Source organism: Nomascus leucogenys, unplaced genomic scaffold, assembly GCF_006542625.1.
Source record: "Nomascus leucogenys isolate Asia unplaced genomic scaffold, Asia_NLE_v1 Super-Scaffold_285, whole genome shotgun sequence".
Taxonomy (NCBI): domain Eukaryota; kingdom Metazoa; phylum Chordata; class Mammalia; order Primates; family Hylobatidae; genus Nomascus; species Nomascus leucogenys.
Window position 1 is genome coordinate 516,189 of NW_022095770.1, and position 25,806 is coordinate 541,994.

Here is a 25,806-nt window from a genome sequence, read left to right on the forward strand (position 1 = left end):
GGTTGGCTTCAAACGCTGAAGTGAGATGTGGCTTGTCACCAGCGCGTGGGGATGGCGCATCTGCTGAAAAGGGTCTTCAGGAAGATATTAGTGACTCTGCGAAGGTTTCCCCAGAGCCCTTCCCCTCCCCTGCCAGCGCCGCTTTGGAAGCCGTCGGGGCGGCTGCACCCGCCAGGACTCCTGAGTGCGGGGGTTTTGGCGGCAACTGACAGTCGTGCGTCCGCGCGGCACGGGTGAGTCAATGCGCAAGCGCCGACAGGAGGCGCGGGGCGGGGCACGGCGCAGGGGTGGGGCCGCGGCGCGCATGCGTCCTAGCAGCGGGTCCCTGCGGCTCGGGATGGAGGGTGAGTGAGTAAACAAGCCTGGGCCGGGCGGTGGGGCCGGGCCTCCTCCCCTCGCCGCCCTGGGCCTCAGGGAGGGAGAGGCGGAGGGATCAGGGAATTGGAAGGCATCAGAAGGACACACTGCCTGCCTGGCCGGGGGTAGCAGGCGCCCCTCCTCATTCCGAGGGCTGGGGGAATGGGGGCGACGGGGCGAGGGAGCCCCAGGCGAGGACAGCGTCTGGGGCTACGAGGGCTGTGTGCCTGGGAGGAGGAGCGGCGCGGGCGGGCTCGGGGACGGGGAATCCCGTTGGACGGCGGGGTGGGCCGGTGGGCGGGAGCCCCAGCGCCCAAAGGGCGCGGGTGGGCGGTGGCACCTGCGGGGGCCTTTAGCGAGGTGGACCCTGGGGACCTGGAGCTGTGCCTGGGGAGGGCTAGAGACCGGGGCTGATCTTGCGATGGCTTTCGGGGATGTTGAGAAGGGGTAGCAGTAAAAACAGGGCCGGAATTAGGGTGAGGTGAGTAAGGCTCCCAAGGCACAAAGTGTAAAGGAGTACTGACTCAGGGTCGTGCAAGTGAAGTGAGCGCCTCCTCACGTGCGTCCTGGGTGCCTCGGTCGCCTCGCCCCAGGGCTGGCCCTGAGCAAGAATCTCCTTCACTCCACACTTTTGGTCTCACGCCAGTGATCGCTCACCCCCACCATTCTCCCGAGGATCAAATGATATAAATAAAAGTGGCTTGAAGCAAAGACAAGGTGTTGTATTTGGGACATGCCTGTTAGGAAATGTGGGACAAACTTTTATTTCAATAAAAAGTGACTACTGAGGAATTGTTTCTTGAGCAGGGAAGGGAAGGGATGCCTGAAGGATGTTAGTGCCCCCCGTGGAATTTGAAGGAATATGGAGGGTGAGATATAGGGTTGTACGTGGTTTAGCCCAGGCCGATAGGAACCTGACGCTTGGCAGGGGAGAATGAAGGTAAAGGAGCTCAGGTAGACTAACAATTAGGTGTGTGCAAGGATGGCATTGAAAACGTGGGTCTCCTCCACGATTGCTGCCATGCTGCCGCTGAATAGAAAAATTCCCACGCCCAGTGTTTTTTAAATTTAGGAAACTGATATTGAAGGAGGTTTCCAGCCTGAGAAGGTGCTAAGCCTATTAGAGGTTTCTGTGAAAGCGTGTCTATTTTAAGTCTTGGAATCCCCAGATATGCCACTGATAGAAGAGATTACTTACATAGGAGAGAGTGTGTTAAGAGGCTGGGGTTGGTGGCTCACATCTGAAATCCCAGCATTCGGGAGGCCCAGGCAGGAGAATAGCTTGAGCCCAGGAGTTTGGGACCAGCTCAGGCAACAATAGTGAGACCTCATCTCTTAAAAAAAAAAAAAAAAACTAGCCAGGTGTGGTGGCGCCTTCTCCTATAGTCCCAGCTGTTTGGGAGGCTGAAGCAGGAGTATTGCTTGAGACTGGGAGGTCAAGGTTGCAATGAGCTCTGATCCTGCCACTGCACTCCAGTCTGGGTGACAGCGCCTGAGACCCTGTCTCAAGAAAAAAAAAAAAAAGCCAGGCACGGTGGCTCATGCCTGTAATCCCAAGCACTTTGGGAGGCTGAGGGCCTGTAATCCCAGCACTTTGGGAAGCTGAGGTGGACTGGTCACTTGAGCCCAGGAGTTTGAGACCAGCCTGGGCAACATGGCAAAACTCCATCTCTACTAAAAATACAAAAATTAACCAGGTGTGGTGGTACACGCCTGTAGTCCCAGCTACTCGGGAGGGCTGAGGCATTAGAATCGCTTGAACCTGGGAGGTGGAGGTTGCAGTGAGCCGACATTGCACCACTGTACTGCAGCATGGGTGACAGAGCAAGACTCCGTCCCAAAAAAGAAAAAAAATAAAGGGAGAGAGAAGTACTTAAAAATGCACATACATAATAGGAGAAAGGACCATCTATAAAACTGTAATAATGCTATCATTGTCAAGGTTTATGCTTATTGTTGTGTGTCACAAACATAATGAATCAACTCCAAAGGCAGGGATATATGTTTTATTCACTGATGTACCCCAAACACCTAAAACGGTAACACATAGTAGATACTACTATTAAGTATAATAGTAGGTGCTCAACATATATTTGTGGAATAAATAGTGGGGAAATTTCTGGCACTGGGAGTCAGGTGATCGGGATGCTAGTATTGTCAGTAACTGGCAGAGTACTTGTATGCTAATCGTGGAACTTGATGCTAAGGCCCAGCTTAAAATTCCTTAAAGTGTAAATGACTTCTTCATTATGATGGTTACATTAGTGCCCTTTGAAACAGCACTAGAGGCTGGGCTTGATGGCTCACACCTATAAGCCCAGCACTTTGGGAGGCTGAGGCTGTTGGATCACCTGAGGTCAGGGAGTTCAAAACCAGCCTGGCCAATATGGTGAAACCCCATCTCTACTAAAAATACAAAACATTAGCCAGGCGTGGTGGCAGACACCTATAATCTTAGCTCTTGGGAGACAGAGGCAGGAGAATCACTTGAACTTGGGAGTGGGAGGTTGCAGTGAGCTGAGATCGCGCCACTGCACTCCAGCCTGGGCGTGAAAGAGCGAGACTCCGTCTTGGAAAAAAAAAAAAAAAGAGAGAGAGACAGCACTAGAATAAGGAGGCTGGAACTAAAAATGAAATTTTACTCCCAAGAAGACATTTGGGAGAAGGGAAAGGTGAGAAAAATGTGGTCGGGCTTGTTTCTTATATATTTGCCTTTGAATTATACCTTCAAACAACCAATTTAAGTCTGGACACTGTGGCTCACGCCTGTAATGCCAGTACTTTGGGAGGCCAAGGTGGGCAGATCACTTGAGTTCAGGAATGTGAGACCAGCCTGGGCAACATGGCAAACTCTATCTCTACAAAAACATTACAAAAATTAGCTGGGCCTGGTGGTGTGGGCCTGTAGTCCCAACTACTCAGGAGGCTGAGTAGGGAGGATTGCTTGAGCCCAGGAGGCAGAGGTTGCAGTGAGCCGAGATCAAGCCACTGCATTCCAGCCTGGGCAACAGAGCAAGACCCTGTCTCAAAACAAAATAAGAAACCGATTCAAAATATTTAATTCCTAGGATCTGAAACCTGGCTTCATTACTCTATAGGCAACAGTTCCTTCCCTTTGATTTGCTCTTTATATGAAACATGTAACAATCATGTCATTAAGTGTATCGTTTTCTGGTCTTAGATTAAGTTTAAAAAGTTTCACTTTGGGCCCCCCACGTTGTGGCTCACACCTGTAATCCCAGCACTTTGGGAGGAGGCTGAGGGATTGATCACTTGAAGCCAGGAGTTTGGGACCAGCCTGTCCAACACGATGAAACCCGTTTCTACAATTAGGCAGGCGTGGTGGCACACACCTGTCATCCCAGCTACTTGGGAGGCTGAGGAACGAGAATCCCTTGAACCTGGGAGGCGGAGGTTGCAGTGAGCCGAGATGGCGCCACTGTACTGTAGCCTGGGTGACAAAGGGAGACCCTGTCTCAAAAAAAGTTTCCACTTTGTTCACTATTTCTATTTTGTTCACTAGTAGCGTCCCAGAAAAGATTTGAGGTAGCAACACTAAAAACACACTAATTCCATTTCTATATAGAATAAACTAAAGAGAAAAGGGTGTGTGGAGAAAAGTGAAGATAATTAGATAGGTTGGGATTGAGGGGAAGGGTTAAAGGTTAAAAAAAGAAAAATTGTGCTTCTCCATTCTGGAAAGTCCCCAGCTTTTTCTTTGTTTTATGTCCAAACTGTGTACATATTGGATTCTTTCCTATTCCTTAGTCTATCAGTCAGTCATCAGTTGGGACTTGAGTACACTACACCCTAAAGTCATGAGTTACTTAATGGGTAGTTAGAGTTCAGTACCTTTAGTGTGTTTTATTCTCTAACTCACCTACCCTAATAATCTGATACAAAATAGACTAAAAAGTCTTGTTTTTATTGGATGATATGAGCAGGCACTAAATACAGTACAGTATTAAACTTTGGGCTGACACAGTACAGAACCAGTCAAGATAGGGCTCTGGCCTGTTAGGAGATTGCTTTTACTCTTCCAAGTCAGCATTCTCGCTGGGCACGGTGGCTCAAGTCTGTAATCTCAACCCTTTGGGAGGCTGAGGAAGGGGGATTACTTCGAGTCAGGAGTTCAAGGCCAGCCTGGGAAACATAGCGAGATCTTGTAGGCTGGGCGCAGTGGCTTACGCCTGTAATCCCAGCACTTTGGGAGGCTGAAGCGGGTGGATCACAAGGTCAAGAGATCGAGATCATCCTGGCCAACATGGTGAAACCCGTCTCTACTGAAATACAAAAATTAGCTGGGCGTGGTGGCGCGCACCTGTAGTCCCAGCTGCTCAGGAGGCTGAGGCGGGAGAATTGCTTGAACCTGGGAGGCGGAGGTTGCAGTGAGCTGAGATTGCGTCACTGCACTCCAGCTTGGCAACAGAGCAAGACTCTGTTTCAAAAAAAAAAAAAAAAAAAAAGATCTTGTCTCCACTGAAAATATAAAAAATTAGCCAGGCATGGTGGCATGTGCCTGTAGTCCCAGCTACTAGGGAGGCTGGGGCCAAAGGATCCCTTGAGCCTGGGAGGTCGAGGCTGCAGTGAGCTATGATCATGCCTGGTCGGCAGAGTGGGACCCTTTCTCAAAAAAACAAAATAAAATTAAATAAAATTAAACCAGAGTTATAAATCCTGTGAGCCAGCATTTTCCTTTGGGTCTCATAAAAACTAATCCTGTTTACAGTGAAACCCCATCTCTACTAAAAATACAAAAAATTAGCCGGGCATGGTGGTGGGCGCCTGTGATCCCAGCTACTCGGGAGGCTGAGGCAGGAGAATGGCATGAACCTGGGGGGTGGAGCTTGCAGTGAGCCAAGATCGCGCCACTGCACTCCAGCCTGGGCGACAGAGCGAGACTCCGTCTCAAAAAAAAAAAAAAAAAAACTAATCCTGTTTAGATTTTTGTTACCATTACCTCCAGTGCATACGATCTAATTTTTTTTTTTTTTGAGACAGAATTTCGCTCTTGTTGCTCAGACTGGAGTGCAATGGTGCGATCTCAGCTCACTGCAACCTCTGCCTCCTGGGTTCAAGCGATTCTCCTGCTTTAGCCTCCTGAGTAGCTGGGATTACAGGCATGCGCCACCACGCCTGGCTAATTTTGTATTTTTAGTAGAGACGGGGTTTCTGCATGTTGGTCAGGCTGGTCTCGAACCCCCGTCCTCAGGTGATCCACTCGCCTCGGCCTCCCAAAGTTCTGAGATTACAGGTGTGCGCTACTGCGCCCAGCTGATCTGATTCTCTTAATTAAACAACACTAGGAAATACTAATGTTATAATTTTATTTTAAATTAGAATTCAGAGCCACAGGTTCCTGTTAGGAAGGTTCTTTCTGTGTGTAGTGCCCAGAAGCTCAAACTAATGGCAGATGAAAATACCTCAGAGAAGTTGGAGGGTATAAATTAGAGATGTGCTTTATAGATCCTAACTGAGAGATCTATCAGGCTGTGTACCTAGTCACAGAATTGATTTTAATTGGAACGTTGATGAAATTGGTGATCACCAGAATGACCCAATGGTGTGTTACTAGAGCTCTTTGCAGGGATAGGTTCACCCCTATCATTAGGTTTCAATTACACTGTGAATTAAAAAAGGAATAGGATGGAATATTTAAAAATCTAGGCCAGGGGCCGGTCGTGGTGGCTCACGCCTGTAATCCCAGCACTTTGGGAGGCCGAGGCAGGTGGATCACGAGGTCAGGAGATCGAAACCATCTGGCCAACATGGTGAAACCCCGCCTCTACTAAAAATACAAAAATTAACTGGGCATGGTGGCGGGCGTAGTCCCAGCTACTCAGGGGGGTGGAGGCAAGAGAATCACTTGAACCCAGGAGGTGGAGGTTGCAGTGAACTGAGATAGCACCACTGCACTCCAGCCTGGGTGACAGAGTAAGACTCCTTCTCAAAAAAAAAAAAAAAAAAAAATCTAGGCCAGGCCTGGTGGCTCATGCCTGTAATCCCAGCACTTTGGGAGGCCAAGGTGGGTGGACTACCTGAGGTTAGGAGTTCGAGACCAGCCTGGCCAACATGGTGAAACCCTGTCTCTACTAAAAATACAAAAATTAGCTGGGGCAGAGGTTGCAGTGAGCTGTTATTGCACCAATGCACTCCAGCCTGGCAACAGAGTGAGACTCCATCTCAAAAAAAAATTAAAAAAATAGGCTGGGCACGGTGGCTGATGTCTGGAATCCCAGCACTTTGGGAGGCTGAGTCAGGCGGATCATGAAGTCAGGAGATTGAGACCATCCTGGCTAACAAGGTGAAACCCCGTCTCTATTAAAAATACAAAAAAATTAGCCGGGAGTGGTGGCGGGCACCTGTAGTCCCAGCTACTCGGGAGGCTGAGGCAGGAGAATGGTGTGAACCCGGGAGATGGAGCTTGCAGTGAGCTGAGATCATGCCACTGCACTCCAACCCGGGCAACAGTGAGATTAATCTCAAAAAGTCATAATAATAATAAATACAAATAAGTAAAATAAAAAAATAAAAATCTGTAGTGCCATCTGCCTCCAAAGCCTTACTTAGCCTTGCTAGTTAATAAAATTATTATTCAAGAGAAACTATCAAAGACACTGAATTTGCCCCTAAGACAAAGAAGCTATTTCTACAAAGGGACAGCTTATGTAGATGAAAAAATTTAATAGTTTGGAACTTTTGTATTCTGATCTCAGTCTCTCTGTTTAAGAACTTGTTCCTTAAATTTTTTTTTTTTTTTTTTTTTTTTGAGACAGAGTCTCACTCTGTCGCCCAGGCTGGAGTTCAGTGGTGCCATCTCGGCTCACTGCAGGCTCTGCCTCCTGGGTTCACGCCATTCTCCTGCCTCAGCCTCCTGAGTAGCTGGGACTACAGGTGCCCGCCATTGTGCCCGGCTAATTTTTTGTATTTTTAGTAGAGACGGGGTTTCACCGTGTTACCCAGGATGGTCTCGATCTTCTGACCTCGTGATCCGCCTGCCTTGGCCTCCCAAAGTGCTGGGATTGCAGGTGTGAGCCACCGCGCCCGGCCGTTCCTTAAATTTTTTATTGCCATACAATTTCAGTAATGTTTTCCCATTTCCACCTAGTGACAGACTACATTCTAGTTTTAGCCTTTGCAGCAAATTGAGATCCAGTTTTCTGGAGAAAGATTTCCACATTTTTATAGCTTTCTTTTCCTGTAGAGATGTGACACGTAAATAAAGTGGTTTGTATTTCCAATGATTAATCTTTTTAAAAAATAGACTCTATTTTTTAGAATAGTTTGTTTTTTAAGAAAGAAAAAAAAGAAAGAAGAGTTTGTTTGTTTTTGGTTTGTTTGAAACAGGGTCTCACTCTGTCACCCAGGCTGGAGTGCAGTGGCACAGTCACAGCTTGCTCCTGCAGCCTTGATCGTGCAGGCTCCATCTGTCTTCTCACCTCAGCCTCCCTGGTAGCTGGGACTAGAAGCACACAGCACCATGCCCAACTAATTTTTGTAATTTTTTTGTAGAGATGGGATCTCACCATGTTGTCCAGGCTCGTCTTGAACAACTGGGCCCAAGAGATCCACCTGCCTCAGCCTCCAAAAGTGTTGGAATTTCAGGCATGAGCCATCATGCCTGCCCTAGAATAGTTTTAGATTTATTTTAAAAATTGTAGGCTGGGCACGGTGGCTCACGCCTGTAATCCCAGCACTTTGGGAGGCCGAGGCGGGTGGATCACCTGAGGTTAGGAGTTCAAGACCAGCCTAGGCAACATGGTGAAACTCTGTCTCTACTAAAAATACAAAAATTAGCTCGGCGCGGTGGCATGTGCCTGTAATCCCAGCTACTTAGGAGGCTGAGGCAGGAGAATTGCTTGAGCCCAGAAGATGGAGGTTGCAGTGAGCCGAGATTGCATCATTACACTCCAGCCTGGGCGACAGAGCGAGACTCCGTCTCAAAAAAAAAAAAAAAAAAAAAAAAAAAATCTTATATTAGTATACATGTAACATTTGTTACAGTTAATGAACCACTTTTGATTATATTATTATACTTATTCATTCCGAATTCACTTGAGTTAAAAAAAAAAAAAGGTGGAATTGTCTGCAGATTTTTAATAGCAAATGTCTAGAAAATACTGGCCTGGGCCGGGCGCGGTGGCTCAAGCCTGTAATCCCAGCACTTTGGGAGCCCGAGGCGGGCGGATCACGAGGTCAGGAGATCGAGACCATCCTGGCTAACACGGTGAAACCCCGTCTCTACTAAAAATACAAAAACTTAGCCGGGCGTGTCGGCGGGCGCCTGTAGTCCCAGCTACTGGGGAGGCTGAGGCAGGAGAATGGCGTGAACCCGGGAGGCGGAGCTTGCAGTGAGCCGAGATCGCGCCACTGCACTCCAGCCTGGGGGACAGAGCGAGACTCCGTCTCAAAAAAAAAAAAAAAAAAAAATACTGGCCTGACCAAGACTTATTTTTCTCTTAAGTCAGCTTTATTAAGGTAAAAATTTACATACAATAAATCCACCCACTTTATATAGTTCAGTGAGTTTTCATAAAAGTATATAATCATGTAACCATCACCACTACTGAAGTCTAGGACATTTCATCATCCCAGGAAAGTTCCCTTGTGCTCCTTCCCGTTTAATCTCTTACTGTACCTCAGCCCCTGGCAACCACTGATCTGCTTTCTGTGACTAGTTTTGCCCTTTCTAGATTTATTCTAGTAGAACACTTTTTTTTTTTTTTTAATAGAGACAGGGTCTCCCTATGTTGCCCAGGCTGGTCTCAAACTCCTAAGGGATCCTCCCGCTCAGTCTCCCAAAGTGTTGGGATTACAGACGTGAAGCCATGGCAACTGGCCAGTAGAACATCTTAAGTGGAATCATATGCAGTTATTTGTGTCTTGTTTTTTTTTCACTTAGTATAGTGCTTTTATTTTATTGTTACTATTATTATTAATGAGGCAGAGTCTCGCTCTGTTCCCCAGGCTGGAGTGCAGTGGTGCGTTCTCAGATCACTGCAATCTCCATCTCCCTGCAATCTCTGCCCCACTAGGTTCAAGCGATTCTCCTGCCTCAGCCTCCAAGCAGCTGTGATTACAGGTGCACACCACCATGCCCGGCTAATTTTTGTATTTTTGTAGAGATGGGGTTTCACCATGTTGGCCAGGCTGGTCTCGAACTCCTGACCTCAAGTGATCTGCCTACTTCAGCCCCCCAAAGTGCTGGGATTACAGGCGTGAGCCACTGTGCTCAACCAGCATAGTCTTTTAATGGTTTTGAGATGTGGTGTGAATGTATAGAAACTATTCATGGCTTTTTGTTGCTGAGTAGTATTCCATTGTGTGTGTATATAACTATACACACTACATTTTGTATCCATTAGCCAATCCATTGATATGTGTGTTGTTTTCACTTTTGGCTATTATAAATAAATATGAACATTTGGGTACAGATCTTTGTGGGGACATAGGTTTTCAATTCTCTTGGATAAATAATTAGAAATTGTATGCCAGGTTCTGTGGTAAGTATATATTCAGCTTTATTTTTGAAAAACTGGCAAACTGCCTTCCACAGTGGCTATATCACTTTGCATTCCTACCAGCAGTGTATGAGGATTCCAGTTGCTTCACATCCTCACCAACAAGTTGTATTATCAGTCTTTTCTCATTTTAGCCATGGTAGTGGTGTTTCATAGTATCTCATTGTATTTTTCATCTGCATTTCCCTAATGACTAATGATATGGAGCAACCTTTTGTGTGCTCATTTGCCATTCCTGTATCTTTTCTGGTGAAATATCTGTTCAAATTTCTGCTCACTTTTTTTTTTTTTGAGACGGAGTCTCGCTGTCTCCGAGGCTGGAGTGCAGTGGCAGGATATTTTGGCTCAGTGCAACCTCTGCCTCCTGGGTTTAAGCAATTCTCCTGCCTCAGCTTCCTGAGTAGCTGGGATTGCAGGCACACGCCACCACACCCGGCTAATTTTTGTATTTTTAGTAGAGACGGGGTTTCACAATGTTGGTCAGGCTGGTCTCGAACTCCTGACCTTGTGATCCGCCCGCCTCGGCCTTCCAAAGTGCTGAGATTACAGGCGTGAGCCACCACATCCGGCCTTCTGCTCACTTTTTATTGGTGATTTGTCTTATCATTGAGCTATAGGACTTGCTTATATAAATAATTATTTTTTAATTTCTTGATCAAAACAGCGTATGTTTTGGAGTTTATCTTCAATGTGTAGATGAATATAATGAAAGGCTCTTAAGTACTAGCCAAGTACCTAACTGGAATATAAGTGCTGTTTTGCATGTGTAAGTAACTAAAGAATAGATTTAGTAGAAATATAAAGTATTTTTTGTGTGCCATTCCCTTTGCCCAACACGAATGAATCCATCTCTCCAAATCTGCCTGTTCTACTGAATGCTAAGTTTTTTATTTGTTCACTTTTTTTTAACTTTGATATGATAATTGTTGGTTAGGGTCCAGCTGCTGTGAAAACTCATCTTATGGCTGTGTTTCAGGTGTTTATTTTAATCATATCTGTCTGTTTCAAACAGTATTCTCATCTTTCTTAGACACTTTGTGGGGACTGACCAACTGCCAAATAAACTTTTAGAGACATTGAAGACCCATTGAAAAGCCATGTAAGATAAATATTCACTTATGGACACGTGAGAGTCAAATATCACTCTAATTGTAAAAGGAGGAAGTGTGGCTTACTTTACATTGTGATTGGTTAAATCTTAATGGCATTTTTGTGTATGTGTGTATTCCTCTGGCCAAATTAAAACAGTTGAGTAAAATTAGAAATGGTGCCATTAATTATTGGATTATGATATGTTTACTGTCATCTCGACAGACTATAGGAGATCACATTTCAGCTATAGCTCTTTTCTTTAATTAAAAAAAAATGTATTTTTTTTTTTATGAGACAGAGTCTCACTCTGTCACCCAAGCTGGAGTTGGCAAGATCTTGGCTCACTGAGGTGAGTCCCTGCTTCCCAGTTTCAAGCAATTCTCTTGCCTCAGACCCCCAAGTAGGTGTGTGCCAACATGGCCTGCTAAATTTTGTATTTTCAGTAGAGTCAGGGTTTCACCATGTTGGCCAGGCTGGTCTCGAACTCCTGGCCTCAAGTGATCCACCCGCCTCAGCCTTCCAAAGTGTTGGGATTACAGGCATGAGCCACCACAACCAGCCAGACACGACAGCATCTTTAGATTATGTTCTATTCCGTTACTTAATCTTTTTTCTTTTCTTTCCCTCCCTGCCTTTCTGTTTCCTTCCCTCCCTCCCTCCCTCCTTCCTTTCTTCCTTTCCTTTCTTTTCTTTTCTTTTCTCTTCTTTTTCTGAGACCGAGTCTCACTCTGTCACCCAGGCTGGAGTGCAGTGGCGCGATCTCAGCTCACTGCAACCTCTGCCTCCCAGGTTCAAGCGATTCTCCTGCTTCAGCCTCCCAAGTAGCTGGGATTACAGGCACCCACCACCACACCTAGCTAATTTTTGTATTTTTAGTAGAGATGTGTTTCACCATGTTGGCCAGGCTGGTTTGGAACTCCTGACCTCAGGTGATCCGCCCACCTCGGCCTCCCAAAGTGCTGGGATTACAGGCGTGAGCCACTGCGCCCGGCCTTTCTTTCTTTCTTTCTTTCTTTCTTTCTTTCTTTCTTTCTTTCTTTCTTTCTTTCTTTCTTTTCTTTTCTTTCTTTCTTTTTTCTTTTTTGACAAGGCCTCACTCTGTCACCCGGGCTGGAGTGCAGAGGCACGATCATGGCTCACTGTAGCCTCTACCTCCCCATGCTTAGGTGATTCTCCCAACTCAGCCTCCTGAGTAGCTGGGACTGACTGCAGGCACAGGCTACCATGCCCATGTAATTTTTGCGATTTTTTTGTAGAGACTGGGTTTTGGCATGTTGTCCCAGCTGGTAATCTTCATTTTCAAATACATGGAGAGACCTAAGCTTACTATTTCAAAACGGAAAATAGGAAAAAAGGAAAATGAATGCCAAAAAGGAACGGAAGGGGGATTGCAATTTAAAACCATTATTTTGGCCAGGCACAGTGGCTCATGCCTGTAATCCCAGCACTTTGGGAGGCTGAGGCAGGTGGATCACTTGAGGCCAGGAGTTTCAGACCAGGCTGGCCAACATGGTGAAACCTTGTCTGTACTAAAAATACAAACATTGGCCGGGCATGGTGGTGTAATGTTAGCTACTCAGGAGGCTGAGGCATGAGAATCGCTTGAACCTGGGAGGTGGAGGCTGCAGTGAGCCAAGATCGTGCCATTACACTCCAGCTTGGGTGCCAGAGCGAGACTCCGTCTCAAAAAAAAAAAAAATCCATGTGCATGAGATATAATCATGAGCTTATTGTGGTATATGTGTGGTAATGGGTTAAATTTTGCTGTTTTCTTGTCTGTGCTGATGGTTTTTTTTTTGAGATGAAGTCTTGCTCTGTCACCAGGCTGGAGTGCAGTGGCGCTGTCTTGGCTCACTGCAACCTCCATCTCCTGTGTTCAATCGATTCTCCTGCCTCAGCCTCCCAAGTAACTGGGAATACAGGCACCCGCCATGCCTAGCTAATTTTTTGTATTTTTAGTAGAGACGAGGTTTCACTATGCTGGCCAGGCTGGTCTCAATCCCTTGACCTCGTGATCCGCCTGCCTCAGCCTTCCAAAGTGCTGAGATAACAGATGTCAGCCACCCTGCCCGGCCTTTTTTTTTTTTTTTTTGAGATGGAGTCTCACTCTGTCACCCAGGCTGGAGTGCAGTGGTGTGATCTCGGCTCACCGCAAGCTCCACCTCCTGGGTTCATGCCTTTCTCCTGCCTCAGCCTCCCCAGTAGCTGAGACCACAGGCGCCTGCCACCATGCCAGGCTAATTTTTTGTATTTTTAGAAGAGACGGGGTTTCACTGTGTTAGCCAGGATGGTCTCGATCTCCTGACCTCATGATCCGCCCGCCTCGGCCTCCCAAAGTGCTGGCTGGGATTACAGGCTTGAGCCACTGTGCCCAGCCTTTTTTTTTTTTTTTTTTTTTTTGTTGAGACAGAGTTTCGCTCTTCTTGCCCAGGCTGGAGTGCAATGGCACAATCTCGGCTCATCGCAACTTCTGCCTCCCAGGTTCAAGCAATTCTCCTGCCTCAGCCTCCAGAGTAGCCAGGATTATAGGCATGTGCCACCACGCCTGGCTAATTTGTATTTTTAGTAGAGACGGGGTTTCTCCATGTTGGTCAGGCTGGTCTCGAACTCCCAACCTCAGGTGATCCGCCCGCCTCGCCCTTTCAAAGTGCTGGGATTACAACCGTGAGCCAGCGCACCTGGCTTTTTTTTTTTTTTTTTTGTAGAGATGGTGTGTCACTTTGTGCCCAGGCTGGTTTCAGAGCCCCAAAGTGTTGAAATTATAGGCATGAGCCACTGCACGTGACAGAGTCTCACTCTGTTGCCCAGGCTGGAGTGCAGTGGCACAATCTCAGTAGCTCATTCTAGCTTTGATCTCCTAGGCTCAAGTGATCCTCCTGCCTCAGCTTCTTGAGTAGCTGGAACTACAGGCATGCACCACCATGCCCGGATAATGTTTTCGATTTTTAATAGAGATGAGGTCTCACTATGTTACCCAGGCTTTTATCAAACTCCTGAGCTCAGGCTATCCTCTCAGCTTGGCCTCCCAAAGTGCTGGGATTACAGATGTAAGCCACTGCACTCAGCCTCTTTTCCTTTAAAAAATGACAAAAACAACAGCAAAAGAAAACTTTGAAAAATAGACATAGGATCTAACTGTGTTGGCCAAGCTAATCTCAAACTCCTGGCCTCTTAGCAACCCTCCTGCCTCGGCCTCCCAAACTGTTGGAATTACAGGCATGAGCCACCGCACATTGCCTGATCATTTATTTTTCTTTTCTTTTCCTTTTTTTTCTTTTTGGTTTTGTTTTGTTTCTGTTTTTGAGACAGGGTCTTGCTCAGTTGCTCAGGCTGGATGCAGTGGTACAATCATGGCTCACTGTGGCCTCAATCTCCTGGGCTTAAGTGATCCTCTCACCTCAGTGAAAAAAAAAAAAAAAAACATGTAGGAAATTTTAAAAAATAGGGTGTGAAACTTTAGTTTTTGTTTCACATTTTGGCTCTTCATAGCTCCTTGTGATGTTTTGCTTTGTTTTGTTTTGTTTTGTTTTTTTGAGGCAGAGTCTCACTGTTGTTGCCCAGGCTGCAGTACAATGGCACGATCTCAGCTCACTGCAACCTCTGCCTCCTGGGTTCACATGATTCTCCTGCCTCAGCCTCCTGCGTAGCTGGGATTACAGGTGCCCACCACCACACCTGGCTAATTTTTTTTTTTTTTTTTTGTATTTTTAGTAGAGACGGGGTTTCACCATGTTGACCAGGCTGGTCTTGAATTCCTGACCTCAGCCTCCCAAAGTGCTGGTATTACAGGTGTGAGCCACTGCACCTGCCTAGCTCCTTGCAATGTTTTTAAACATTTTTAATGTTAGGTGGAATAAATAGAGCTAGTTATCTAAGAAACCTAAGTAGTTATTATAGAGTAAAAGCATCATCTTGTGGATTTTATTGAATTTTTACATGTATTTAGTGTTTGTACTTTCTCTAAAATAATTGACAGGCCTGTTAGCTGAGCCTAAAAATTGGTTCAGAAAAGCATTATGGGCAGGTGCAATGGTTCACACCTGCACCTGTAATCCCAGTACTTTGAGAGGCCGAGGCAGGTGGGTCACTTGAGGTCAGGAGTTCAAGACCAGCCTGACGAACATGGTGAAACCCCATCTCTACTACAAATACAAAAAAATTTGCCGGGCGCGGTGGCTCACGCTTGTAATCCCAGCACTTTGGGAGGCCGGGGCGGGCGGATCACGAAGTCAAGAGATCGAGACCACGATGAAACCCCGTCTCTACTAAAAATACAAAAAAAAAAATTAGCCGGGCGTGGTGGCGGGCGCCTGTAGTCCCAGCTACTCGGAGAGGCTGAGGCAGGAGAATGGCATGAACCTGGGAGACGGAGCTTGCAGTGAGCCGAGATCGCACCACTGCACTCCAGCCTGGGTGACAGAGCGAGACTCCGTCTCAAAAAAAAAAAAAAAAAAAAAATTTTGGCCGGCCATGGTGGTGCACGCCTATAGTCCCAGCTACTTGGGAGGCTGAGGCAGGAGACTGGCCTGAACCCAGGAGGTGGAGGTTGCAGTGAGCCAAGATTGTGCCACTGCACTCCAGCTTGGGCAACAGAGTGAGACTCTGTCTTAAAAAAAAAAAAAAGCATTATAAAAAAATAGAACTTAATAAAGTAAAGGGCCTCTTCCCAAATGGCATCAAGTATTATAGAGACCTGTCTTAGACATACAAAAATAGTAGGAGAAACCTTGAAGTCTTTCTGATTCTGAGGGAACATCCTACTGAGGGTGTCAGGGTCTAATTTGCCACACTAACTTAATAGAACCACTGTCTGTTCTCTTTTGAAAAGCTGGACACCTGTTCTGCTGTTGTGTCTTGCCATTCTCCTGAAGAACAGAGGCACACTGTAAAACTCAACACTTCCCCTTGCATTCTATGAGGTAGGTAGGGTATATTACAGTACATACTTCTTTAAAACGTGGAACCTTAATCCAATACCAAAAAAGGGGGGATTTGCATTGCTATCTATTTCCATATGTCTTGCTGCTGACTTGGAGATGAGATTATACTGCTGTCATATCCTACTTTTATTGCTAGGCATGTGGTAAATTTAGACAATTTGGCAGTATGGTTTTGTAACATGGGTGGATCTTTCCATGAAACCCGTGGATGCAAACTTGGTTCTTGCTGACCACTTCTCTTACTCAAAGTAAAGAGAAGGCTTCCATATCTTGAAGTAATCCAAGTTCCTAGTACTTGTGGGAGAACTTCTTGAGTGCTAAATTAAAAACAAGATACCACAGGAGGACAGAGGCTAAGCTTTTTGATAATTGGACCAGAAATTGCTGATGTGAAATTTTGTTGTTTTTTGTTTTGTTTTGTTTTTGTTTTGAGACGGAGTCTTGCTCTGTCGCCCAGGCTGGGGTGCAGTGATGCAATCTCGGTTCACTGCAACCTCCACCTCCCGGGTTCAAGCCATTCTCCTGCCTCAGCCACCTGAGTAGCTGGGATTACAGGCGTGTGCCACCACATCTGGCTAATTTTGGTATTTTTAGTAGAGACGGGGTTTCAGCATCTTGGCCAGGCTGGTCTTGAACTCCTGACCTCGTGATCCACCTGCCTTGGCCTCCCAAAGTGCTGGGATTACAGGCATGAACCACCACGCCCGGCCTTTTTTTTTTTTTTTTTTGAGATGGAGTCTCACTCTGTCACCCAGGCTGGAGTGCAGTGGTGCGATCTCGGCTCACTGCAACTTCCGCCTCACAGGTTCAAGCAATTCTCGTGTCTCAGCTTCCCACGTAGCTGGAATTACAGGCACAAGCCACCATGCCCGACTAATTTTTTTTTTTGTATTTTTAGTAGAGACGGGGTTTCACTATGTTGCCCAGGCTGGTCTCGAACTCCTGACCTCAGAAGATCCACCCACCTTGGTCTCCCAAAGTGCTGGGATTACAGGCGTGAGCCACTGTGCCTGGAATTCTTGTTGTTTTTTGTTTTTTGTTTTGTTTTGTTTTTTGAGACAAGGTCTCACTCTGTCACTCAGGCTGAAGTGCAGTAGCGTGGTCACGGCTCACTGCAGCCTTGACCTCCTGGGCTCAAGCAGTCCTCCCACATCAGCCTCCTGAGTAGCTGGGACTACAGGCACTCGCCAACACACCTGGCTAACTTGTATTTTCTGTAGAGACGGGGTTTCACCATGTTGCCCAAGGTGGTCTCAAATCACTGGGCTCAAGTAGTGCTCCCACCTCGGCTTCCTAAAGTGTTGGGATTACAGGTGTGAGCCACTGCCTCTTTTTTTTAAATTGAAACTTTCTGTTGAACTCACACATTTGGGTTCTTTAAATGTATGTTTTTATGAGTAAATTTAATGGGAATGAAAGCATATTGATCTTTTTTTTTTTTTTGTATTTGAGGAGTGCTTCATTTCCAGGCAATAAAATGCTATTTCTCATCTCTTTCTCTCTTAGATTACAGCAAGATGGAAATACCAAATCCCCCTACCTCCAAATGTATCACTTACTGGAAAAGAAAAGTGAAATCTGAATACATGCGACTTCGACAACTTAAACGGCTTCAGGCAAATATGGGTGCAAAGGTAAAAAGTAATTCCCAAGTGAAAGTTTATATATTTCAATATACTGACCCACTGTAAAGGAGTTGGAATTTTTTTTTTTTTTTTTTGAGACGGAGTCTCGCTCTGTCGCCCAGGCTGGACTGCAGTGGTGCAATCTCGGCTCACTGCAAGCTCCGCCTCCCGGGTTCACGCCATTCTCCTGCCTCAGCCTCCGAGTAGCTGGGACTACAGGTGCCCGCCACCACGCCCGGCTAATTTTTTGTATTTTTAGTAGAGACGGGGTGGAATTTTTTTTTAACTTTTGTTTTGAAATCTTAACAGGGCCAGGTGTGGTGGCTCACACCTGTAATCCCAGCACTTTGGGAGGCTGAGGCAGGTGGATCACCTGAGGTCAGGAGTTCGAGACCAGCCTGTTCTACCTGGTGAAACCTCGTCTCTACTAAAAATACAAAAATTAGCCAGGCTTGGTGTCATGCGCCTGTAATCCCAGCTACTCGGGAGGCTGACGCAGGAGAATTGCTTGAACCCAGGAGGTAGAGGTTGCAGTGAGCCAAGATGGTGCCACTGCACTCCAGCTTGGGTGACAGAGCAAGACTCCATCTCAAAAAAAAAAAAAAAAAAAAGGCCAGGCACGGTGGCTCACGCCTGTAATTCCAGCACTTTGGGAGGCTGAGGCGGGCAGATCACTTGAGGCCAGGAGTTTGAAACCAGCTTGGCCAACGTAGTGAAACCCTGTCTCTACTAAAAATACAAAAATTAGCCAGGTATGGTGGTCTGTGCCTGTAATCCCAGCTACTTGGGAGGCCGAGTAGCTGGGAGAATCGCTTGAACCTGGGAGGCAGAGGTTGTGGTGAGCTGAGATCGCGCTACTACACTCCAGCCTGGGCGACAACAGAGCAAGACTCCATCTCAAAAAAAAAAAAATTTATTAATTAATAAAATAAGAATATATCTTAATCTTTTCCATGGCTTTGCTAGGCTTTGTATGTGGCAAATTTTGCAAAGGTTCAAGAAAAAACCCAGATCCTCAATGAAGAATGGAAGAAGCTTCGTGTCCAACCTGTTCAGTCAATGAAGCCTGTGAGTGGACACCCTTTTCTCAAAAAGGTACTTTTGGGAGTTTAAGCTCAGTCTTCCTCTCTTCCTTGGGCTTAAAGCTTTTTCCTATATTTGTGACTTTTTAGAAAGTGAATAAGTAAGACAAGGTATGGTGGCTCACACAAGTATTCCCAGCTATTTGGGAGGCTGAGGTGGGAAAATCACTTGAGGTGAGGAGTTTGAGACCAGCCTGGGCAACATAGACTGTGTCTCTAAAAAATTTTTTTAAAAAGTAGCCAGACATGGTGGTGCACACCTGTAGTCCTAGCTACTTGGGAGGCTGAGGTGGAAGGATTGCTTGAGCCTAGAAGTTCAAGGCTGAAATAAACTATGATTTCACCACAACACTCCAGTCTGGGTGACAGACAAGACTTTATGTCTAAAAAAAAAAGGAAAGAAAGGAAATAAATAAGGTTAAGGTTAATAGATACAGCTATTTTAGTCAACTTTGAATAATTAAGACAGTAAATCTGCAGCTTCGAGAATAATCTTGGGGGCCGGGCGCAGTGGCTCACACCTGTAATCTCAGCACTTTGGGAGGCTGAGGCAGATGGATCACTTGAGGCCAGGAGTTTGAGAACAGCCTGGCCAACATAGTGAAACACCGTCTCTACTAAAAATACAAAAGTTAGCTGCGTGTGATGGTGCACACCTATAATCCCAGCTACTTGGGAGGCTGAGGCCTGAGAACCTCTTGAACCTAGGAGGCAGAAGTTGCAGTGAGCCAAGATCACGCCACTGCACTTCAGCTTGGGTGAAAGAGTGAGACTGTGTCTCAAAAAAAAAATAAATAATAAATAAATGAAAGAATTTTCTAGTTAAGAAACTTTGGCTGGACGCGGTGGCTCACACCTGTAATCCCAGCACTTTGGGAGGCCGAGGTGGGTGGATCACCTGAGGTCAGGAGTTTGAGACCAGGCTGGCCAACATGGTGAAACCCCATCTCTACTAATAGTACAAAAAAATTAGCCAGGCATGGTGGCGCACTTCTGTAATCCCAGCTACTAGGGAGGCTGAGGCAGGAGAATTACTTGAACCCAGGAAGTGGAGGTTGCAGTGATCTGAGATGGCACCATTGCACTCCAGCCTGGGCAACAAGAGCAAAACACCATCTCCAAAAAAAAAGAAACTTTATGAAAATAAATTATTATCATTATTATTATTTAGAGACAAGATCTCACTGTGTCACCCAGACTGGAGTGCAGTGTCATGATCATAGCTTACTGTAACCTCCAACTCCTGGGAAATAGATAATATTTTTAAAATATGAAAAGTAAATATTATCCAGGCATGGTAGTGTATGCCTATAATCTCAGCTACTCGGAGGCTGAGGTGGGAGAATCACTTGAACCCAAGAGTTCAAGGCTGCAGTGAGCTATGATCTCCAGCCTGGGTGACAGAGTGAGACTTTGTCTCTTAAAAAAAAAAAGAAAAGAAAAGCAGAAGCTGGGCTCAGTGGCTCACACCTGTAATCCCAGCACTTTTAGAGGCTGTGACAGGTGGATCGCCTGAGGTCAGGAGTTCGAGACGAGCCTGGCCAACATGGTGAAACCCTGTCTCTACTAAAATTACAAAAATTAGCCGAGCGTGGTGGCATGCACCTATAATCCCAGCTACTCGTGAGGCTGAGGCAGGAGAATTGCTTGAACCTGGGAGGCAGAGGTTGCAATGAGCCAAGATCGTGCAACTGCACTCCAGCCTGGGCGACAGAGTGAGACCCTGTCTCAAAACAAAAAACAAAAAGCAGATAGTGTATTGAGAGCAAATATCTTTCCTGAAGCAGAACGTTACTATAATTTCTATACCACTTTGCTTCTCCATGTACTATCCCTATCACCTATGCAGCTAAGTTGATGTCCACTCTCTTACAGTTTAAGTCTTCAGAAAACTTCCTCATCTTTTAGGACTTTCAGAGGCTCTTTACTGTTGTGTATAACCCAAGTAGACCAACAGTTTGAGCTGAAGTAAACATCAGTTGAGTATGGGAAGTACTGTGCTGAACTCTGTAGAGGACACAAAGGTGAATAAGAGTCCCTGCTTTTGGCCGGGCGTAGTGGCTCACACATGTAATCCCAGCACTTTGGGAAGCTAAGGCAGGATGATTGCTTGAGTACAGGAGTTGGAGACCAGCGTGGGCAATATAGCGAGACCCTGTCTCTACAAAAAAAAAAAAAAAAAAGAAAAATTAGCTGGTTAACTGGATGCAGTAGCACATGCCTGTAATCTCAGTTGCTCGGGAGGCTGAGGTTGGAGGATGGCTTTAGTCTGGGAGGCAGAGGCTGCAGTGAGCTGTGATTACACAACTGCACTCAGCCTGGGCAACAGAGTGAGATCCTGTCTCAAAAAAAAAAAAAAAAAAGAGTTTCTTACTTTCCACAAGTTTACAGTCTAGGGATTCCTTTTAAGACATGATGTTACAAAACTCTCAATTTATTAATTTGTTTTTAAAATTTTGTTTTTGTTTTTGTTTGAGACTGAGTATCGCTATGTCGCCAGACTGGAGTGCAGTGTCGTGATCTTGGCTCACTGCAACCTCCACCTCCCAGGTTCAAGCGATTCTCCTGCCTCAGCCTCCCGAGTAGCTGGGACTACAGGCATGTGCCACCACGCCCAGCTAATTTTTGTATTTTTGGTAGGGACTGGGTTTCACCATGTTGGCCAGGATAGTCTTGATCTCCTGACCTCGTGATCCACCCGCCTCGGTCTCCCAAAGTGCTGGGATTACAGGTGTGAGCCACCACGCCTGGCCAAATTTTTTATAATTTTAAATGCCATCTGAATTTTAAAAATTTAATTTATTAGCTTGTAAGAACTAGAGGCTACTAAGATCATTTTTTTTCTTTTTTTTTTTTCTTGAGACAGAGTCTCGCTCTGTCACCCAGGCTGGAGTGCAGTGGCTCACTCAACCTCTGCCTCCCAGGTTCAAGTGATTCTCATGCCTCAGTCTCCCAAGTAGCTGAGATTACATGTGTGTACCACCATGCTCAGCTAATTTTTGTATTATGTTTTTGTAGAGATGAGGTTTCACCATGTTGGCCTGGCTGGTCTCGAACTGACTTCAAGTGATCTGCCTGTCTTGGCCTCCCAAAGTGCTGGGATTACTGGCATAAGCCACTATGCCCGGCCAATTTTGGAAGGAAATTACTTTTCTTTCTTGGGTTATATGCCCGTCTTTCCCTCTCCATGTCATTGCTTATATTTCAGTGTACCATAGAGAGCATTTTCCCGGGATTTGCAAGCCAACATATGTTAATGAGGTCACTGAACACAGTTGCATTGGTTCCCATCATGTATTCCTGGTCCCCTCTCCAACAGAACTTTATGGTATGTATTGAAAGCCCTGTGGTGGTTATTTAAACTGTATGATTGTGTTATGTTGATATGCCGGAGCTCCTCTTAGGGTAAAGATTGTCCAGTACTTAACAAAGCTAGGACATGCCGGGCAGAACAAGGTTGTAATTTATTTACTCTAAACAATATATATTGCAAGTTGTTCTGACTTGTCAGATTTTATGCTCTCTGATGTGTGCTTTGGAATTGATGCTGGTTCTTTTTTAAATGAATAATATTGGGCAAGACTTCAATTTTCTCTTAGTACCTTGGCCCAATATTATGTACAATTAAATGCAGTCTAAATCAGACTCTTGAGGCTTGAGCAGGTTGTCTGCTCCCTGTTGATGGAGTAATCCTTTCTGAATTCTCTAAATGCAAGATGCTGCAAAAACAACTGAGACAACAGACGTGCACACAGTCCTTTCATCTGGACCTTTGTGCTGACTCCTACTAGGATTATTTGTGGTTTTGATAATCATTCCTCTCTAAATACTGCCATTGCTTATCATCTGCCTGGTGACAGATAGCCGTACTCCTGGTTGGAATGAGGTCGAAGTTTATAGAAGGGAATCGTCTCTTAGAATAAAACTTCAGAATAATTTTACTTGCTACTTGGGGATTTTAGAATGACTGTATTCTCTGCTGAGCACCCCACTCCCCCAAAGTTATTTACTATTGTTTATTCCCAGAAAATATCCATAGCCTAGGCTGCAGTTGATTTCAGGTTCCCATTGAGTATGACTGGCATGAGTTGTAATCATAATTTTTTTTTAATTATTGGAGAATCTTAGTCCATTTTATAGAATACCCATGTCCTATGGTTGCCCACTTTATTTTGTAGTTAAATTACAGATCATAATTTTAGAAGCCTTCATTTTTATTTATCCATCTGTCTCTCTACTTATGAAAACAGTTAGAAACTTTTTTTTTTTTTGAGACACAGTCTCACTCTGTCGCCAGGCTGGAGTACAGTGGGGCGATCTCAGCTTACTGCAACCTCTGCCTCCCAGGTTCAAGCGATTCTCCTGCCTCAGCCTCCCTAGTAGCTGGGACTACAGGCACACGCCACCACGCCCAGCTAATTTTTTGTATTTTAGTAGAGATGGGGTTTCACCATGTTGGCCAGGATGGTCTCGATCTCCTGACCTCATGATCCGCCTGCCTCGGCCTCCCAAAGTGCTGGGATTACAGGCGTGAGCCACCACACTTGGTCCCATTTGAGGTTTTTTTGGCAAAACAAGATGGCCAGTGTTTAAAATGCAGGAAACTCTGGGACAAAGGCATTTTCAGGAGACTCAAGCAGCAAACAAAGCTCAGTAAAGATTCCACTAAGTAGGAAAGAGGAGATGCATGATGGCTTCATGGAATAAATCACATCTGGTTTGATTTCAGGTAGAAGATGAGACGGTTTTGTGCAATATTCCCTACATGGGAGATGAAGTGAAAGAAGAAGATGAGACTTTTATTGAGGAGCTGATCAATAACTATGATGGGAAAGTCCATGGTGAAGAAGGTAGTGGTACTGAACTCTTTGGAGAAAATTTTGTTAGAATCAGGCCTCTTCTTTGGTACCTCATCATCTTGCCATCTTGCTTTTATCTTCTGCCCCATGGGGTACATACTGCAGAATATTTCAATGTCATCACATGGCTGGGAGTTAATTTTTTTTTTTTTTTGAGACGGAGTTTTACCTTAGTTGCCCAGGCTGGAGTGCAGTGGTGTAATCTAGGCTCACTGCAATCTCTGCCTCCTGGGTTCAAGCGATTCTTCTGCCTCAGCCTCCCAAGTAGCTGGGACTACAGGTGTCTGCCACCAAGCCCAGCTAATTTTTGTATTTTTAGTAGAGATGGTGTTTCATCATGTTGGTCAGGCTGGTCTCGAATTCCTGACCTCAGGTGATCCACCCACCTCAGCCTCCTAAAGTGCTGGGATTACAGGTGTGAGCCACCATGCCTAGCCCAATTTTTTTTTTTTTATTTTTTTTTTAGAGACAGGGACTCAGTCACCCAGGCTGGAATGCAGTGGCACAATCATAGCTTATTGTAACCTCAACCTCCTGGGCTTAAGTGATTTTCCTGCTTTAGCCTCCTGGGGGGCTGGGACTACAGGTGCACTCCACCACACCTGGCTTTTTTTTTTTTTTTTTTCTTTTTTTGAGACAGAGTCCGCTGTGTCACCCAGGCTGGAGTGCAGTGGCACAATCTCGGCTCACTGTAAGCTCTGCCTCCCAGGTTCATGCCATTCTCCTGCCTCAGCCTCCCGAGGTAGCTGGGACTACAGGTGCCTACCACACCCGGCTAATTTTTTGTATTTTTAGTAGAGATGGGGTTTCACCGTGTGAGCCAGGATGGTCTCGATCTCCTGACCTTGTGATCCTCCCGCCTCAGCCTCCCAAAGTGCTGGGATTACAGGCATGAGCCACTGTGCCTGGCCCTGGCTTATTTTTAAAATTTTTTTAGAGATGGAGTCTCACCATGTTGCCCAGGCTGGTCTTAAACTCCTGGCCTCAAGCAATCCTCCCATGTTGGCCTCCCAAAGCTCTGGGATTACAAGGGTGAGCCAACATGCCTGGCCCAAAATACCCTAGTTATTTCTTTTTTCTTTCTTTTTTTTTTTTTTATTACCCTAGTTATTTCTGATTCAAGCAGCAGAAGCAGAAATAAAAATTATTTAAAGTACCCTAGTTAAATTTTAAAAGGAGTTGGGACATAAAAGGATTATGTAGTAATCAGTGGCTGGAGAGAAAGTTTATTGTACAAATAAGTTTAATCTTAGGGCTTAGGAGTTTTCCATAAGGACATCCAAGACCATTTTGTTCTTTATTTCTCTTTCTCTGAGAATGGCAATGAGGCTCTCTGTCATACTTCTTTGATCCAGGCATCCCCTGGATCTCCCAGAAGTTGGTTTTAATAATCTGAATTTCCTAAAAGCCAACTGTTTGGATTTAGTCATAATTCTAGAAAAATCTGTCCGTGTGTAAGAAATGGAAAGAGGAGAGGCTCCCCATCAATTCGTAAACCAACAGCCCCACCTGCTCTTTTGACAATTGTGGGCACTGTTATGATGCTGTTGAACTACATTATTTGTCCACAGTGCCTCCTAGTGTTCAAAGACCTCCTAAATTATAGTACATCTCCATAAAATACAATTTTAGGAAAAATTGCTGTCTTTTGATTTAGAGATGTCATTACCGACCCATTAGCAGCAAAGCCAAGAGAATTTTCATTTTATTATTTTTCTCTGCCATACTTGGAGATTGTTTGAACACTTTCGTGAGATTTTGAACCAGAAATTCAGAGTTGACTTGTGACTGAGGAAGTAAAGTTCTTCAGTAAGAATAAAGCCTATGGCTGGGCACGGTGCATCATGCCTGTAATCCCAGCATTTTGGGAGGCTGAGGCAGGTGGATCACCTGAGGTCTGGAGTTCACGACCAGCCTGACATGGAGAAACCCAGTCTCTACTAAAATACAAAATTAGCCAGGGTGGTGGCACATGCCTGTAATCCCAGCTACTCAGGAGGCTGAGGCAGGAGAATCACTTGAACCCGGGAGGTGGAGGTTGCGGTGAGCCGAGATCGCACCATTGCACTCCAGCCTGGGCAATAAGAGCGAAACTCCGTCTGAAGAAAATAATAAAAATAAATAAAGCCTATAGCTGTATTCCTACTCTAGCCAGCTGCCCACTGCATGTGTAGGAGCCAATCAAATGATTATAATTTCCTGATCTCCCATGTAAAAATGTACACATGTGACTTACCTGGGCCTCTAAAGTGAGTACAAGAAAACCTGCCTAGGAGGACTAATGGAATGTGAAGTGACCACTGCTCATCCTTCGAATCCTGGTGTTTCAG

General features: G+C 45.5%; 1 protein-coding gene across 3 annotated transcripts in view; it reads left to right on the forward strand.

Annotated features, from left to right (window-relative positions):
• The first annotated feature begins 257 nt into the window (after positions 1-257).
• Positions 258-25,806, forward strand: part of EZH1 (enhancer of zeste 1 polycomb repressive complex 2 subunit) — a 46,669-nt gene continuing 21,120 nt past the window's right edge. Inside the window, exons 1-6 of one of the 3 annotated variants that reach the window (XM_030808329.1) lie at positions 258-344; positions 15,799-15,889; positions 17,417-17,544; positions 18,502-18,630; positions 21,826-21,945; positions 23,347-23,467. In XM_030808329.1, the coding sequence (XP_030664189.1) occupies positions 17,428-17,544; positions 18,502-18,630; positions 21,826-21,945; positions 23,347-23,467 (487 nt within the window). In that variant the 5' untranslated portion in view covers positions 258-344; positions 15,799-15,889; positions 17,417-17,427. Of the gene's footprint in view, positions 345-10,455; positions 10,978-15,798; positions 15,890-17,416; positions 17,545-18,501; positions 18,631-21,825; positions 21,946-23,346; positions 23,468-25,806 lie in introns of those variants that run through there. The other 2 variants (XM_030808330.1, XM_030808331.1) reach the window with 2 other exon arrangements.